The sequence below is a fragment of the Anser anser genome (assembly GCF_964211835.1).
Source record: "Anser anser genome assembly, chromosome: 5".
Classification (NCBI taxonomy): domain Eukaryota; kingdom Metazoa; phylum Chordata; class Aves; order Anseriformes; family Anatidae; genus Anser; species Anser anser.
The window spans coordinates 22,637,739-22,657,262 of record NC_139725.1 but is presented as its reverse complement, the minus strand read 5'-3'; the positions used below and the strand labels follow the sequence as shown (position 1 = coordinate 22,657,262).

At 35.5% G+C, this 19,524-nt stretch overlaps 1 protein-coding gene across 2 annotated transcripts in view; it reads right to left on the bottom strand.

The window, feature by feature from the left end:
- The window catches only part of HEATR5A (HEAT repeat containing 5A), a 64,596-nt gene that overhangs the window by 29,678 nt on the left and 15,394 nt on the right, over positions 1 to 19,524 (bottom strand). For both annotated transcript variants that reach the window (XM_083837124.1, XM_083837125.1), the window contains exons 5-15: positions 19,025 to 19,133; positions 18,333 to 18,482; positions 17,888 to 18,059; positions 15,822 to 15,982; positions 13,105 to 13,360; positions 10,748 to 10,903; positions 9,647 to 9,897; positions 6,448 to 6,559; positions 5,389 to 5,541; positions 4,051 to 4,150; positions 3,149 to 3,258 (exon numbers count right to left, since the gene is read on the bottom strand). In XM_083837124.1, coding sequence (XP_083693250.1) covers positions 3,149 to 3,258; positions 4,051 to 4,150; positions 5,389 to 5,541; positions 6,448 to 6,559; positions 9,647 to 9,897; positions 10,748 to 10,903; positions 13,105 to 13,360; positions 15,822 to 15,982; positions 17,888 to 18,059; positions 18,333 to 18,482; positions 19,025 to 19,133 — 1,730 coding nt within the window. The remainder of the gene's footprint in view (positions 1 to 3,148; positions 3,259 to 4,050; positions 4,151 to 5,388; positions 5,542 to 6,447; positions 6,560 to 9,646; positions 9,898 to 10,747; positions 10,904 to 13,104; positions 13,361 to 15,821; positions 15,983 to 17,887; positions 18,060 to 18,332; positions 18,483 to 19,024; positions 19,134 to 19,524) is intronic.

Here is a 19,524-nt window from a genome sequence, read left to right as displayed (position 1 = left end):
CTCTGACTAAAATGCAAGTATGTCATTTTTTTCCAAAATCAATCAAATCTCAATTTTTACATGATAGCACTGTCAAATATATTCCAAGACGCAGATACTGTGTCAAAGGGACAGAAATTCAGCCTTAAAAAAAACAACAAAACCCCACCAAATTAAGAACAACCAGAAACTGCTCTTTCGTGAGTTGTTATATATCACAGTAGAATAAAGCAACATTGAAAAATCTCTTTTCTACGAAAACAGCTTTCCAAATCAAATTTAATGGTGATACTCAGCATTTTTAACCGAGTTATTCTAACAAAGTAAACATGTATTTGAGTTCCAGCCACTTAGCGATTCTCAACTTGCCAAATAATGTTATCCCAGCATAAAATAGATCCAAATTTTGAGCCAGAATGTTGTTCCAGCATTCTAACCGTTCATCTCATCCTATCAGGGAGGAGAAATGAATGCTTGTATTCCATTTTATGGTTTAGACAGGAGAATATAACAAGCATGAAAAGCTGAAGAATGTAAAGAACCCTAATGAGTTGTATGATAAAAAACCATTAATTCCAGATCACAGAAAACAGAAGCAAATCTAATAAACAAATTTCAAACTACCTGCGTGAAATTCTTAAATTGAACATTATAATTAAAAATTGTATATTAATTCACAAGAAAGAAATGCTTTAGCCTTAAAAATATAAGCACATTATCATCCAAAATTAACGACACATGGAAATGATCTAGAATGTGAATCATCACCTTTGAAACAAAAACACCTTTTCCCAGCCTGACAAATGCATATTTTCTACCTGCTACATTGCAATGTTTTAACCCTCTGCACATGACCAAAGAAAGCAACTAAAACATTACATGTTTTTCATTGATGTTTGAATTAACCTGGTACATTCTTGTGTCTGTCAACTGTTAAAATAAGGTAAAAAATCAGGTTCTACCCTTGCACACTCACAGTAAGCCTTCAAAATTCCACTGTTTGATCTTACTGGTGACTGGAAGCATCAAGACAAAAACATCACTGATGAGGAAAGAGAGCAGGAAAGGACCACGCAGAACCTAAACAAGTCCTAGTATCATAGACCTCAGAAATCTGAAGGTTTGAGTTAAGAAAGCAGCTTAGAGCTATGATTACAGACTCTGTTTCCAAACATTTCTTTTGTTGGATACTTTGTTTTGTTCCACTTTTTTGTTTGTTTTTAGATCCACACTGTTTGCAAATAACTAGACTTATAACTCAAGTTATATGAGGCCCTCCTCAACAAAAAGAAACACCTTGCAGGTTTCTAGCCTCTGTCTACCTGGATCTAAGAAAATGAAAATAAAAGAAATAAAACAGGTGAACGCTCCTCATTCAGTGCATCACTCTAAGCCATGCAAAACATGCCAGGTTGTGCAACACGACTATTTTTCCTTGTGATGACAACTAACATTAGACATAGAAGAAAACATCCAGAGTTCCATAATCATATTGTTTTCCCAATATTTTTTAAAATCCTAGTATTTGCAAAGGCATACAGTTTCTCCATGAAGCTGTCATACTAGAAATACTATGGAAAGAAAGGTATTTCTTATAATCTTTACCTTAAAAAGATTTTTAGCATTTCTAAATGACACCTACTTACATGGTTAAAATACAATAGACCTTGAAAATAAGCTCTTGCAATGTATCTTTTTCCATTCTTTCTTCAGTCCCACACGGCTATATTACAAATGGGTGAACAACTCAGACTATGTATCTGTCAAACTAGTGTTTTGATTCTAAATGCTATTTACAAAGCTTTCAGCAGTGTGACAACTTATTCATAACCAATCTTTTAAACTTTATTTATTGGTTCTAGATTGCAACACCCTCAGCTAGGACGCTGCTTTCTCCCAAGACTCAGACCTTATGCATCAGACCGTAAAATAGTATTTTTCAATAGTTAGACTATATGCAGAAATCCCAAACAAAACAAGAAACTGTCAAACTTGCCCAACCTCAAACATCTGCATTCTATAAAATTTTGTCCCCTATAATAAAAGAAGAAAAGAACTTGCTCTGAGGGATGGAGGTGACATTTCAAGCTTTTAAGCTTCAATTCACAAATGAATATTATACACGATGTGTATATATATATATATATATATAAAACAAGTGTTATATTCAGACCTGAGACATGACAATGACTAAGGCAGAGAAATCAGTGATTTATCCTTATGAGGATTCCTTTAGCAGTTACCACTAGATGGAGCAGATTATTTGAGTGAGCATTTCCTCCATGATACAGAGGGCACAACTAACTCAATGGCTGGCTGACCCATATGGGCCCATAATAAATATGGCCCAGCCCCATACGGGCTGAGTCATATTTATTTCAGTCTATACAGTATCGTGTGGCAAACTATTCACGTGACAATTTAAAAATGACAAAAATTATGTTTTAGTTGATCTGGTAGTAGCTATGGTATTAGATTAGATTTTAAATATGGCAAGTTATGTTCCGCTAAAGAAAAGTGAGTCTGTTCCCAGATTCTGTTTACATGTTTCTTTAAATACATTTTTTAAATCAGCAATATGCACAGGATAAGATTAATATATCTGTTATACGTAAGTCTCCTTGAAGCAATTACTCTCTCCCTCTTCAGAGATCTTCAAAAGCCATCTGCACATGGTCCTATGCAAGCTGCTCTAGGTGTTCCTGCTTGAGCAGGGGGGTTGGACCAGATGACCTCCAGAGGTCCCTGCCAGCCTTAGCCATTCTGTGATTCTGTTAAATTAAAATCTTTTAATGAATCTTTTTCAATCGATTTATGCTGAGATTATAACTTTTGGATTAAGAACTCAGTGGAAAGTCAGACTGGTATCAAAAGGAAGTCAGTTCCTCGAATAATTAAAAATAGCAAGGTTGTCTACCTTCAAGTTTCAACTAAAAATATCACACAAGTCTGTATTTCTAATAGGAGATGGAAAAAAAGGAAGAACATGAACACCAGCTTTTCAAAACCACTGTGACTTCACTACAATTTCATCAAATATAAACAGATGGACTAAATTTGTTAGAAAAGGTGAAACTACATCTTGCTAGCTGAAAATATGTTGAACAAAAATTTTAAAATGAGTCCATGACATTTTCAACAGATATTTCTTTGTAAGAAAAGTACATACCTTCATATGTCTTTGGAGGCAATACTGCCAGTAACTCATAAAGTTTATGTCTGTAAACCGTTGATGATGTTTTTAAGGAATTCCCGTATGACTTACATATTGAAGAAAGCCTTAAAATACAAAAAGCATATTAAGACATTTTAAAGAGTTTAAGGATTATGCATCACTGGTTTAATTTGTATTAGACTCTACTGAATACTTCTAAAATCTATACATCTTGTAGGTATAGTTTTGATTTGCACTAGCAATAGCAGAAGGCAAACAATTTTTTCACATCCTCTGGCAGAACCTCTTGGTGGTCCATTCCCAGTCATTCCTTTTATTTAATACTAGAGAAATAAATCAGATTTTCTATTGCCTTTGGTTGTACCTATATTTATTACAATTAACTTTTTTTTTGTGCAAATGTTTTGTGAGTTAGAGTTTAGAGCCCAAACACATTAAATCACTACTTACTCTGAAATAAAGGCTAAAGTTAAAAAATTACAAAACTCTTTACAGCTTTGTTGTTAATCTAAATATAAAACATGACCATCTATAAAACTTTTTGTCCCAGGGTATTCTTGAACTTAGCTTTTTTATTATATAAGAATGACCACGGATACACACAAATGTATATGTTCAATTAAAAAAAAAAAGGCAGAATAAAGGCATTAACTTAACAAAAGCATAAAATAATTTCTTCCCTTCGTTTCTTTATATAATAGTTCAATACGTAAGACATTATTATGCCAGTTATTATTATGCCAGCTAAAGTCTTCAGCTATACAGCTAAATTCTATACTCTAACTTCTGTTCTTTTGAAAATAAAGTTCTTAAGGAAGTACACTAAATCAATTGCAAGAAAATTGCTCTGTAGCTTTTCAGAATCAGAATCTCATTTAACAGTTTGATACACTTACTGTGTCAATAAATCAACAGCACTTGGGAGAGGAGGAAGAAGTCTCTGAACGACTTCATCCGTAAGAAGACCAGCACAGTGGGAAACAAAGCTTTTGATGGCTAAAAAAAGGAATTGGAATTTAACTTAATTAAAGTGAGATATCTAGAAAAAAAGATCACATAATTACCTCACTTAAAATTTAGAAATGGAAGAAAGCATGGGAAAAAATGCATTTTGACCAATAATTTAAGAAACTGATAAAATCATAAATGAAAAAATTACATTCACAGATGCATTGTTCTGGTGTCTCAGCTTGGACATTTGTACCTTGACTTCTAGTTGCATACATGAATGTAAGCATTTTTTTGCTATGAATTGAGTTATTGAATACAACTCAACTTCATGATAACTCCATGACGATTATAATAACAGAAAAAAATGGGAAAAGGATGATAATCAGATTACCTACTGCTTATGTTGTTTGTTTTCGCTTTAAATTCAGCTTAATTACTGTACTTTAAGAAGCAACTTACATGTACTTAAGTATTTTTCATTGTTTACAGAAAATTAAACTTGAATTAGTATTTCAAAAACTATCTAGAAAATATACAGCATAAAAGACCTAATTCCAAAATAAACAAATATTTAATGATTAATTGTTCAGGTTACTTCTAAAATGAAATTACTGTTGAATTCCACACATTCTGATAGATTTTAATAGAGAGAGAATGGTGATCAATATACTGCAGCATGCATTTCTGCTATGCAAAGGACTCTTTAATACTCCACAGTATATGACCGCAACACGTTAAGTATTTGAAGAGCAGTGAAATGGTCTTTTGACAACCCAAATTCCCAATATTTCACAATGAAATGCTCTCACAAATTTGTTTGACTGATTCACCAAGCCTATTTTGCTTACAGTAAGTCAGCTATTAGGTAACAGAACTGTTATTTACTAAATACAGTAGACTGTATAAGCAACAGCAGATATCCTGGTTTGCGTCTTCAGATGCTACTGTGATATGCATGTTAAACAACAACATCAACAAAAAAGAGAATCCTTCCTGATACCATCTACTGCTTGGAAATAACTGATTTGAAGATGAAGAGAAAGAATCCTGTTCTGTAACATATTTTCGTCCTGATTTTTTATTTTTATTTATTTTGCAATAATGAAATACACGTATATAGATACACATAGGTAAATATATATATACACACACAAGTTTGTAATGTTGGAGAGTGAATACAACCTCTACCACACAGTAAAAGAAATCTATATGAAGTATCTTTTTTCTTTCAGATGGAAAACCAAACCACCAACCCAACTATAAAGACAGTACACCCCACTTACCACAGAGAGCACCAGCACGGCCTTCCAGTGTTACTTGCCACGTAAAAGAATCTCCTCGTGTCTTTTCTGTTTCTAGGTCTTTGGGGGATGATGGAAAGACGCACTTCCACAGTAACAGCATTCGTGGCAGATGGTGCTGGACAACTGCAGGACCTGTAGGTATTGACAGCTTTCATACCAATGTGAAGACTCAGAGTAAAAATATTCTCTTTGGTTCTTTTTTCTACATTCACAAAATCATTACAGCTGCAAACAAATCTTTATGCTACTTTCCCAGCCTACTCATGTATCATTGGTCAAATGTTTCTTTGGTATTCCATTTTCATACATGACTACATACCCACTGACACATTTACTAGTAAGCCACCAAGTCAGTTACAGCCTCTGTCTTACTAAGCACAGAGCCTGGGGATCACCACCATAGAAGAGATATAATGCAACAGCAACATTCAGAAAAGCAAACATTTGTTATAAAGTTAGGTAGTTTCAGGTAATATTAGCATATTTTCCCTAATACAAGAGAAAACTGGGAGCCATTGGGCCAAAATAATAGCTGAAAACATGAAAAGTGGTTTAATACATGAACAAAGCTGTCAACACACATTCTTCATTAGTAGTTTAATATTAGAGTCAATAATCCGAGCAGTAATAAATATCAGAAAGTTCAGTAATATTTCAAGTGTCTGACAAGAGGGAACAACGCTCTTCTTATTCATTTTGTGCTGGGACAGATCTTGAAATAAATACATAAATAAATAATCACTGTAAATGTTCATAACCACAAGGACATTTGGTTAGAGTGATTTTGAAATTTTACTTTCCATATTTAATTAATAGCGGTCCCAACCAGTCAATGTTTTTAGACATTATTTCCAATGACCTAATAGCAAATTTTAAAGTAATGGCATTTTTATTTTAGAAAGTTTTCTAAATATTTACATTGTTATTTTAGAATTATTTTGCAGTGATAAGTGAAATTAAGCATCAGAAAAAATAAACTCAGAGACAGAACACTGAACAGGTCAATTTAGTTTAAGTAAAATGTACTAAGCTATTTACCTAATGTCATGAGGGCAGCTATCAACAGCCATCCAGCCTGTGTTCGCTGCACTGAAATGCGACTGTTCTGAGAAGCAGAACACAACAAATCTTCTGCTACAGTCATGATTACCTTCAAAATTAAAGAGAAAAACAGAGCATCAGCATCTTAGTAACTAATTGAAATGCTTTTTCAATTGTATTTGCTACTTCATTGTCCCCAAATACAATGTCATCTTCCTCTCAGGCAACGGAAAAAAAACTGAGGCTTATGAAGTAGCAATGACGGACTTCAGTACTAGTTTAGGATGGCTTCAACAGTTGCTGTGGGGTAACAACTAAGTTACTTAGCTTCTTTGTCCCTTCTTTTACCAATAGTAAAAGGAGAGCTGATAATTCTCTTTAATCCTTACCATACATATTCCTGCGAGTTCTGATACTCTATTTATACCACTATATAGAAAAAGGATAGCGTAAGACCTATGAATTACAGCTCAGCAGAAGTCGCAAGAGGGGTAAAAGATCTTTTTATCCTTGTTTTAGCATAAATCCTACAATTCTCATTGACAGTTTAGAAATCAACAAATAGTATGAATAAATAAGCAAGTTTGAAGGGTATGCTAAGGCATAATTCAATCCTGTCTGATCTTCTCCACAATAACTGCATGTGCCTACTGATGTGCTACATGCAAAGTGACAATCTTTAGTTGGTACCAAAGCACAAACTACCTGGAATTTACAGGGAAGAACATACAGGGTGTCCATGGACAATTGCCACAGGTGGCTAAAACTTGTAAGAGCATTCTGCAAATCGCTGGCTTCACATTGTGTTTCACATACAGATTTCTTAACTGTTTAAAACTATTTTTTTTCCTTATCGTGTTATAACTGATTGCCAAAACAAATTGCTTGCAAATTACCGTTACAAATAAGTGCCATTATCAACAATATCATGAAAAGCCTCAGTAAAGACATCCTTACATAATTTCTTCGCACACTTCTAAAACCATGAAAGTTTGCACGAAAGTTAGCTTCATGAAAATTTGAAGTTTGTGAACTTAGAAAACTTCATTAAACATTAACAGACTGTAAAATATTTTACCAAATTCCATAATACTATCAGTTGGTTGCAAATGAATAATTTTTTTTCGATAGATTTTTGATTAAGGTTTAAAGTATTTGATTCTAAAATTTAAAAAGCACTTGGTATATTCTAAGTACCTGATAAACAAACAGCCTAGAAAGGATTTCACTGAATGATTTCTGACAATTTTTCTATCCATGTACTACTAGAAATGTTTTATTTTCAAAAGATTTTTTGCAGTACAAGCACTAGTATGGAATGTTACATATAAAACCACTACTTATTGTCTTGCTTTGAATAGGTTCCACCTGCAACTCTAACCGCTCTCTCAAAGGAAAAAGTATTAACAAAAAACAGCTTCTGTCCAGGTCACTACTGTCTACACTTGATATTTCCTTTTCAGAACTGCTCTGTTTAACACTGGTCTCTTTCAGTTCCCCAGAAGAGGAGTTAGTTGGGAAACTGGCAGTGTTCCTAGGAAAGAATGGAAAAGAGCTTTTGTCAACTCTTCTGTTCTCCCCCCTGCCAGCTTAGTACAGAATACAGTGTTTCTCCCACACTTTTCTTTGCCCTCCCATACCTCCTCCTGGCCCTATTTCATCCTATTCTATTACTCTAAAAGAAATCTTTGTAAAGAATTAAGTTTCTCAGTCAAATAGATATTTCAGCTGTTTAGGTGTATAGTATTTGAATGGCCCTTTTCTATACAACTAGCCAAACAACAGTCGTTTTGTTCTCTCCCCATGGTCTTAGAGCCAATCATCAGGAACAGTTTTTAAAAGCTAAGAACTTTTTTTTCCCCCCTAATAATATGAATTATTTTATCAGCATTTGGTAAATTGAATGAGAACTGCACCTAGTAATGTCTGTTGAGGAGTGGAGTGGAACTGCTAGTGCTCAGTAACAGTGAAAAGGTGGCCCTGAATCACTGGTAAGGGTGATTTTTGCTAATATCCTAAAGCACTCCTTTCATCTTACAGAGGTGTAACAACATCAAAACCCACAATCCTTTTGACAAGTTGCGCCTCTTCTGAAAATATCCTTTTCACAGCCAATTGACATAAGGGTAGAAGTGAGAAGGTAAGTTTTTACATTTTGCAGAGAATTAGAATGTACTGCTGATATTTGTGTTTTCCAGCTGTGAGCAACTCTGTGGATGAAGTGCTCATTGAGATGGTAACAGCTTCTTCTTCTGACCTTCATTTCTCTATCAGGATATCCATAAAACTTCAAAGCGCAGTATATCCTATCTGCACTAGCAGAGAGACTGGCTGTTAACGCAATAAAATTATTTTGGTTAAATACTATTTATTACCATGAAAGTGTATATCTGTCGGAACTGATAAAAAGCTGTTGGACTTGACTAAGGATTTTCAGGATAACAACAGGATTATTATTATTGGTGTAAGCATTGACTAACCATACACTGCAGTCACTGATGGCACTGGGAAATATTGCTTTGGCACAATCTGTGGTTGAATGAATTTCCTTTGAGGACGTTTATTTCTAACATCACAGCATGCAGTAGATTTGTATGTATACTTTTTTATTTATTATTTATTATTTTTATGAAAAGAAAAATCTCTTGATTTGGCAAAGCTTGATACATTTCAGCAGTTCTCCAGTCTAGCGTTTTCTTACCATTAACACTGCTGTGAAGCTTGTGGGAAAGAGACAAAATGTCAGCTTTCTAATTTAAGCCAAACTGGCCCAGCATTACAGAAGCTGTAATGTTGCTGGAAAGAATTTAGTTTGAAATTCTGAAAAACTTAACTCTACTCCAAAAATGTTTTCTCTAAGTAAACCTTTCTTTAGAATGTTAAATTTAAGTCCTCACAGCTCCACAGAATTGACCTCTATCCCAAAACAGGTAGTAGTGCATAAAAAACTTTCCCATTAGAAAAAAAAAAAAATATGAGTCTGAATGGTTAATAAAGTCATTAATGATGTTTCCCAAAAAGTTCAAAATCCTGACACATTTGAGAAAAGCACTTGCTTATTTGAAATCCCCTTCTTGAGGAAAGAAAATGTCACAACAGTATCCTGCTTTTTGTGGTCGTGTGATAAAGAATACATGCAAATACTGCTGCAAAAGACATCAAATAACTGTCTAGAAGTAAAGTATTCAGATCATACCTTCCCTTTTCCATGTGGAATTCCTAAAGGACAGTGTTTTACTGCACCCAACAAAGCAGCAACAGCAAAACTGTAGCCAGTTACTGCTTCCGGGGAAGATTTCAATGCACTCAGACGTTCAATGCAACGATCCAAGAGCAGGGACGCATAGGAGGGCAACGCTACTGCAATACAGCGTAAACACCATGCTGCTGTTAGTCTAACTGAAATGCTGGGATGAAGGATGACAGAAATTACTGCTTCCAGAACTCCTGAAAAATACAATGCATAAACATGTTTAAGAAGTTGGCAAGCAGGTGATCCCTAAGATGATGTTAACCAGCAAAAACACATACGGGAAACTGGTGAACAAGCTAGTATCTAATTTCTATACTTTTCTTTTATAAGTACTGTTGATTTTTATTATGAACTACTTGTCATCAAATTTAAATGTCACAATACTTAAAAAAAAAAAAAAAAAAAAGTTACCCCAAATGAAAGGTAATAGGATGAAAAAAACCACCAAAACCTAAAAGACCATGTCGTTGTTCACCAACATGAATAGAAAATGTCTGTAAGTGTTCTCAAGGAATCAGAAATCCAAGCAGTGGAAACAGATGTCCACACGAAACTACCCAGAAAATAAAACAAAACAAAACAAAAAAAAACATTCTCAGTGCGGCTAAAATAATAAAGGTAGATGAAGACATGCAGCTTGATCAAAATGATTCAGTTTAAATACAACCCTTAATGAAGTTAATTTTGATACTGATCTTTTTTCTTCTCTTTTTTTTTTTTTTAATTTTAATTAATGTACTAGTACAGGCAGAAGATGATATAGATCTCTTAGGGCAATGCCCGAAGATTTCATATGGCATGCAGTAAGTCAACTTCCCTTCTTTCTTTTTTAGCTTAGTAGAAGAAAACAGAAAAGGACAGAATTAAGGAGGTCCCGCTGAGGAGACTGTATGCCAGAAGAAAGGTTGATATAGCCAATGCCACACAAAGGATCCCAACAGATTGTTAAGAATTAACAGTCTAGCCATAAGCAATCAGAGAAGATCACAGTGAACAAGGGAATATATTTTGTACTCTGGTACATGAATAATTCAGGGCATGTACCTGTACTGGAATCCTGCAGTAATGGTGCTGCTGTAGTTCCTAAGCCATGGATGAGGCTTCCAAGTTCCTGAAGTGCGCACACAAGTACATGCTGACTTGCTGTTACATCTGCTGTCATAATTCGTGTCTCCAAGTTACTGTCACTCATTGCAGCATCTGATAACAACACAGGAAGAGCCCCATGAAATTGCTACCATAAATGAAACAAAGAGATCGGATAACGGAATTTGCTATGGTAATTTGTCTGTATTACTAATTGAGCTTCTATCACCAACATTTTTATCACTGATCAAACTGGTTTTATAAAGGTTTACTTTCACTGAGGCAAATACATTTCTATCACTCAAATGGGTAGTGTAACACATCTTTGAGGGCAGCGGGGTAGACAAAATGTAAACAAAAAAATTGCTGATTTGAACTTGATTTGGAACAGCACACTATTCCCAGCCTTCCTGAAGATGACTTGAAAAGGTCATGCTTTGACAAGGAATGGATATAACCTGCCAGATTTTACTATGTAGTATGAAAATGTAACAGGAGGAAAAGACAGAAAGAGCACATGATTGAACAAGTAAAGATACACAATGGAGGGGAGAGAGAGAGAATAATAAGGGGGAAAATAGAAAGGGAAAAAGTAAATTAAAAAATTTGTTTTCTGGTGTTTGTTTTTTTATATGTTCATCTTCTGAGACATAAATGATTAGGTCAGTTTAGACATTTAACATTTAGATATTTAACTAAGATAAAAGTTAGTTAACTTATTTAACTAGATATTTAACTTAGAGGCCAGTCACTAGTGGCGTCCCCCAGGGCTCAGTGCTGGGGCTGGTCCTCTTTAATACCTTTATCTATGACCTGGATGAGGGGATTGAGTGCACCCTCAGTAAGTTTGCAGATGACACCAAGTTAGGTGCATGTGTCGATCTGCTCGAGGGCAGGAAGGCTCTGCGGGAGGATCTGGATAGGCTGGACCGATGGGCTGAGGTCAACTGCATGAAGTTCAACAAGGCCAAGTGCCGGGTCCTGCATCTGGGGCGCAACAACCCCAAGCAGCGCTACAGGCTGGGAGATGACTGGTTGGAAAGCTGCCTGGCAGAGAAGGACCTGGGAGTACTGGTTGATAGTCGGCTGAATATGAGCCAGCGGTGTGCCCAGGTGGCCAAGAAGGCCAACAGCATCCTGGCCTGTATAAGAAGCAGTGTGGCCAGCAGGTCTAAGGAGGTGATTGTCCCCCTGTACTTGGCTCTGGTGAGGCCGCACCTCGAGTATTGTGTTCAGTTTTGGGCCCCTTGCTACAAGAAGGACATGGAGGTGCTCAAGAGAGCCCAGAGAAGGGCGACCAAGCTGGTGAGGGGTCTGGAGAACAAGTCTTACGAGGAGCGGCTGAGGGAGCTGGGATTGTTTAGCCTGGAGAAGAGGAGGCTCAAGGGAGACCTCATCGCTCTCTATAGGTACCTTAAAGGAGGCTGTAGAGAGGTGGGGGTTGGTCTATTCTCCCACGTGCCTGGTGACAGGACGAGGGGGAATGGGCTAAAGTTGCGCCAGGGGAGGTTTAGGTTGGATGTTAGGAAGAACTTCTTTACTGAAAGGGTTGTTAGGCATTGGAATGGGCTGCCCAGGGAAGTGGTTGAGTCACCATCCCTGGAGGTCTTTAAGAGATGTTTAGATGTTGAGCTTAGTGATACGGTTTAGTGAAGGACTTGTTAGTGTTAGGTCAGAGGTTGGACTAGGTGATCTTGGAGGTCTCTTCCAACCTAGACAATTCTGTGATTCTATAACTAGGATATAATATGCAACTGTATAGCATTCTTTTCCTCTCCGCCCCCCAAGGGGGATGATGGTGGGAGATCAGCAGTTTAGAAGCCTTGTACAAGACCTTAACATGCAAGATTCCTTTTTTTTTCCAGAAGAAATGCCTATTTTGTCATACCAAACCATCAGTAGTGTCACCTGTACTGAACAGGAAAGCAAAATCTGGCTAGACATATCATAACTGCCAATTTAATTCATTTTACAATACTTTTTACAATCCATTTATTACTGCATGTATTTATTACATTATTATATTTGTACTTGATTAAAGTGATTTTGCCAGGGAAAAAGTATTTTTTTTTACAAAAATGTTTACATTTTTGTTTACACACATGCACAGACACACACAAACCAATAACCAGCCCAAGTTAAAAACAAAGTACCCCATCAAAAGCCCTCTACATTATTATGGTAATAAACCAGCGCTATATAGTCTGTTTCTGCCATCTCTGGATTAGGAAATTGGACAATCACTTCAATTAAAAAAAAAAAGAAAAAGAAAGAAAAACAGAAGCCCCAAATGGATAATCTTGTTAGACCCATACCCACAACTTTCTTCAGTTTCCAGATGGCCTGACAAATCTCCTTGGCAGCTGCAATTTGAGCTTTTTCCCCAAGAAGGCCTCCTACTGTAGCTCGAAGGATAAACGAAATGCAGCGGCGACAGCCGATAGCATCCATCTGACTCTGAATAGCCTTAGGGTGAGACTGAGAAACAAGATCTAGAATATGGGAAAGGAAGGCAGAGAAGTTCCTTTCAAGCCATTGTCCTCCTAATGTAGAGGCAAATACCACGTATGCCTGGAAAAGATTTGAAAAGAAGCCATATTTTAGAGCATAGTCATCTGGAAAACTTCTATCAGCTATCCCACATACATCATTTTTATCTCTGCACATTACCAGAAGTATAACGTCACTGAACTGAGATTACTTATACATGTCCATAAATCATGCACGTTCTCACCTGCATGTAGCTGCCCATTTTTTATCTGTTTATATAATTTAAATTACTCTCAAAAGTATCCTAGCAATATTGCAGCTTAGTTTGACTGTAAGTTAACTCACAGTGCTTGCCCATTTTATTTCGTTCCAGGGTGTGAGAAATGGCAGTTTACTCTGCACAGGCACTTGTTATGTAAAACATTGTGTTTGGTCTCACTGAACAACAGCTTCCAGCTATTTAACATTCTGCACATGGAACACAAATTTAATGTATGAATGCATTTTAAGAACTACTATGTTACAATACTATAACCCATAACCCTGAGAGAATTTTGTTATTATAGACTTGGAATTAGGGAATATTTGCAGCCCCCAAGCACTGCTCTTCATCTCAATGAATTTTAATTGTTTGCCTTGCAATGAAGGTACCATAAAAAGACTATGGATGTCACAACAAAGAGAAAGAATGCAGAGTCACTTTACAAATCTAATCACCACAAGACCATTTATTTTGCCACATAATACACTCCCTTACAATTCCCTGCCATGTGCATGTGTTGGAATTTTTTAATGAATTGATGTGCTACCACCAAGAAAAGTGAATACGATAAAATGAGAATATGCAAATGAACATACAGAAGTCCTTATAACACAGTTCACAAATACTACCCCTATCAACGAACCTCTGTGTTTACCTCATACACACTTTGTCTCATGCCTAACACTAACAACAAAATTATTCACATAAAATAAAGTGAAGTACTATAGATGAAGAAACTGTACTAGATGATTCTGTTAGCATCTAATAGCTCTTGACAAATACTACTTAGGCTTAATAATGTACCAGTACATGACCCCTGTTTTACAGATTTGAAAACTGAGGAATTTAACACGATAGAGTCGTGAAGAGTCATACTGCCATGGCTACATCTTGAACAATATAAACTCTTCTTCCACATGGAAGAAGTCATCTTCAGTAGTTTTCTTATTTTTATAATTTATAACAAGCTGTAATTCACATAATAATGGATACATTTTATAAATGCAAGCATTTTCTACTTATAGGCATTGGTACACATACAATTTCTCAAGTTTTTCTTATAGAAACATCATGCTGATCAAACTGTGATGGTAAAGTTAGAGTGTAGCACCAATACTCTTAAGTATTAACAGAAGTGCATGAAAAAAGAGAAACTTTTTAAAAAAAACCACCACTATAAGTAGTCAAAACACTGAAATGAGACACCTACTCCTGGAAAACTAATAAACCACAGTGTATGTAGAATACCCTAGGAGTCTGGCATGCATTTTCTAGGCAAATAGCTGACAATGTATTATTTTTTTCCCCAGCATTTCTGTCATTCTGCCAGAAGTTAATGTTCCCACCCAGCATGAGCTGCATATCGAAGACAATTTGCAAGCACCTTCTAGCTGCTTCAGTGCAAAGTCTGGCAACTTATATCAGTAATTCAAGCTAATTTACAGATTATTTTTGCACTGCAGAAGTAGAAATGCAATTAAAAATCCCCTTACTGGCAAAGGGGACATATCATGTGCCTGTGGGGACTGTAACATTAAAACAATCACTACTGTTTGATATTTAAGTGTTCAGCATGACCTTTAGTCTTGATTCACAGGTTGAACATTTGAATATCTAGGTTTTCACATATATATGCTGTTTAAGCATACATTAAGCATACATTTACTGCAAGAGGCCAAGCAGATTTTAACCAAAAAAAATAGATTACATTGTTTTTACCAGCATGCACTGGTAAAAACTTCAGCCTTTCTCAGTTAATAAGATTCTGTCCCTGGAACACAACAAACCAAATCAGCAGATACTTACTTTTTGTCACTACATTCTGCTTCCCCTATTTTTCAAGCACTTATTATTCAAAGCAAACACATTCTTTCAGAATGGGACTAAGAATGTTTGCATAGAGAAGGAAATCATTCCAAGTTGAAATAACTTGGAATTCTCTTAACTTCCTCCTCTAATTTTTAGGTATAAGGTCTAACAGTTTAAATCTAAAAAATACTTTAAGTACTTATTTATATCACTTAATTGAAATTTTTATCTCTTGAAGATTTCACTACTGTTACATAATTCATTTTGAAAATATCAAACTATTAGATAAACAATAAGCAACAGCAGATTTTGTTTTCTTTCAGACATAACTGAACATGTAAATCCTTATTTTCAATTATATACATTTTGTCACAGACACAAACAGGATGAAACAAGAGATATATGAAAGTAAAACAGTTGTTATAGGAATATTCAGCAATTTCATAACATTATAAATAATGTAATACAAACCTGTGTGACTCCAACTCTAACATCTCTGCTGACTGAACTGGTCCCTTTCAGCATATCACCACTGGCTCGTAGAAAGCCACTACTTCCACGCAGAAATCCAGTTCCTAAAAGCTCCATCACTTCTTCCAAAGAGATCCTGCGGAAGTTATGCTTGGTGGATGCTAAAAGAGAGACGTAAATGTTTAGAGGAACAGTTCTGTAAAGTTTTTTTTTTATATTTCAGAAAGAAAACTTCAATTCCAGTCATTTCAGAAAAAAAAAAAAAAAGCAATTCCCACAACCAAATCCAAATACTACTGAAACACAATACATACATATATATTTATATATATATATATATACACACACACACGCATACACACATGTACCTCCCTCAGTATCTACCATCAGATCTAAGCCTCCTCTGTCTGCACGGCCTACCCCTCCCACCCTAAGCTTCCTGAAAGCTCTAACTTTTGGATACCTTACCACTGAAGATGGCTTTCAATTCCAGACCTCAGACAGGGAAGATTACCTTTCTGCTGTGCTTAGCCAGATATGGACATAACAACTGGTTCTTTTAGAAACAAAAACCTTCTCACCTTAGTATAAAAGAAACTCTCCAAAATAATGAGAATAATAGAGTATTTTTACAATGTTCTGGAAAAATATTTATCTCTATTTCCTATTGTGTTATTTCCTCAAAGTTCGTACAAAACCTATGCTGAGACTTGTGCATGCCAACTTCACACAATTACTGCACAGCATGCAAACTAAGTGACCTAAATTTTTCACTACATTTTTCATTGTTTTCCAAGTATTTTGATGAGAAAAGGAATTAGAGGATTTAAGGTAATAATATATAAAAAAAACAACAAAAAACTCCCAGCACAGTTAGGTTATCGGATACAAAAACAGAAATTTCATAACTAAGCACTTCCTCATGTCTTGCTCCCTCCTCTTCTCTCCCAGCTCATTCTAGCTCCAACCCAGCTTCTGCCGCACTTAACTCTAACTTGTTTTAACCTAGTGCTTCCATACTAAAAATAACCAATTAAACAGTTGGATGAGCTTCTTGTATTACTGAAGTGCTACGTTAGTGTTATGTAACTACATCACTTACAAAGAGTACAGAAAAAGAGTCTATGTAAAGGTCAGAGATTTTTCTTTTCTATTTCTAATGGAAAAATACAAGAGATAATAGTTTTCTGTAACATAATAATTCTCTCCAAAAAGATTTTTCGAAAAATACCTTAGAAATCAAGACTTTAGAGTCTCCAAAGGTAGTACACAGCCTTTAAGCCCCAAATAGGGCTTAAAGACATAATTTTGTCATTTGGTACTTACTGCATTTATGCCTTCAAAAGCAGAATCACAGTCACACTAACTCTGCATCATGTTATATTTCACTTAGATTACAGCTCGGTATTTAGTTTTGGGCTCCTAAGATCGGACTCAAAACTTCCAGTTTGAATGACACCAAAGATTTGAGATGTTTTAACTGTGCCAGGAATCTTCAGTTTGTCAGCAAAAACTGTTACACGCTCTATTAACAGAACTGCATGCTCATTCCTGCTTCAGATCATGTTTGTAGTACTATACAATCCAGTTACGGTATTGACAATTTTAGAAAAACAGCTTGAAAAGATATCCTCAACTGCTCAGTTTGACAGGCAGATACTCCCTCACATCTTAGTGGTTTTTACATTGCTAAAATTAATCTTTCCTTTAAATTCCTGAGGCTACTGAGTTCTCTACATACAATAATAATCTTGTAACAGAGGCAACTAGTTTTACCAATTATTTTTCCTTGTTGACCACTTCATGAACTGCTAGTGAGTGTGTGTGTGTATACATATATATATATATACACACACATATATATATAAGAGGTAACAAAACTAAAAGCTTAGCACTACATGAGAAAAAACATTACAAAAAAAAGACCAAAGCACAAATATGAAGAGCCAGATGAAGTTTACATTGTGATTTTACTTTAGGTTTCAAAACTTCAGAGTTTCTGATCAGACAGATTTATTTATTTATTTTTACAGACGAGGAATCAGCAAACAAAGTACATACTTCACCTGGTGTCTGCTTAGATGTTAAAGCTCTAGCCAATATTGTGCCTAAAAGTTTTGAAACTGCTAACCGTACATCATAATTGGAACCTTCAAAGGATTTAAAACACAACGTCACAACGCTATCCAGGTCTGTACTCCACATAAATACTGCTTCATTCTGAAGTTCAAGAAGACACTAGACAAAAAAAGGGAAGTAAAAATGCTTAACGTCAACATTTTGATGTGGAAAAGCACTCGGTACAGATTTTAGCTTACAAAATAAGACAGAGTTCTCCCTAACAAAATGAGTGTGTTACTTCACATTAAAAAATACTTTTTTTTTTCTGCCAAGACTATGTCAAAGAAATATAGACATGTAAACAAAGTATTTACTGCTGTGTTTGTCATCCATTAAAACAGAATTTTATTTAGGGAGCATACTAAATAGAGAGTTATTCATGCACTTTACCTTTGCAGCAGCACAGCGGACTGCCATAGATCGATCTGTCAAACATGATCGGGCAGCTTTGTAAATATCTCTGTGACAGGGGATAGCAGCGGCTCCTAAACCCTTCAATATGTTCTGTAAACTAAGCATGATTTCATAACGACCTTGAGACTGAAAAATTAAAAAGAAGAAATGTTAGAGTTCTGTAATTCTATGCTTCTTGGAAATTAAAAAAATGCTCATCACTGATACAGGTAAACAATGGTCTGAGTCCTTTTTATTTATTTATTTTTTACTGTTAGAGATCTGTTTAGGCTGAAGTAAATTAAAGAGAAAACTTGTTCTATAGCACTAAAACCAAGTGAAGATAAAAATTCTACATTCTGTGGAAAAATACAGGCAGTTTAATACTCGAAATATGAAGTACAAGCTGGAGCAAAAACATTCTCATAAGTAAAGGCAATTAAATTTTCTAGATTATCAAGTTCTTTCATGAAAGCAGAATGAGAGTAACTACACTCTATCCTTTTATGGTCATAATCCATTAGTAACTCTTTGGAATTTAGACTTTCATTTTTATCCTATAACTTTCAGCATTTTTTTTCCATTTCATACATTGGTATCATGCAATTTCTCCAATTCATTGGTCCATCTACCAACAGCAAACATCCCATTATTTTTCCAATCATTTTTTAAGCATGCCGTTCCAATACCTCTGCATTCTTCATTGCTTTAAGCACATTCCCAACGGTGTCAGTAAAACTGTTTCCCAAAATTCTTCCCAATTTTTTGTATAAATAGCCCAAGCATACCACCGCAGCACTAAAACAAAAGCAAATCCAAAAACGCGTGAAAATGGATGCAACAACATGTGAATGGGATTAAGACGACTAACATAATCAATGGGCAAATAATAAAATAACTAAATACAATGTTTCAAAAGTGTAAGCAGATTATCAAAAGGAAAAAAAAAAGTGGTCAGAGTGGGGCACACACACTCCAGGAGAACTGAGGATACAGGGGCTGGGAAGATAACTTGAATAACAAATTATGGTAATACAAACCTCCAATAAATTTTACAATTCAAATACATTTTTCATATTCACCTTTAAGCCTTACAAATGCATTTCTAACAAAGAATGCCCTGCATCCTGCAGTCTATGTCACTGTGCTACAACAGATGCTGACAGAAGTAGACAGGGATTGGTTTATT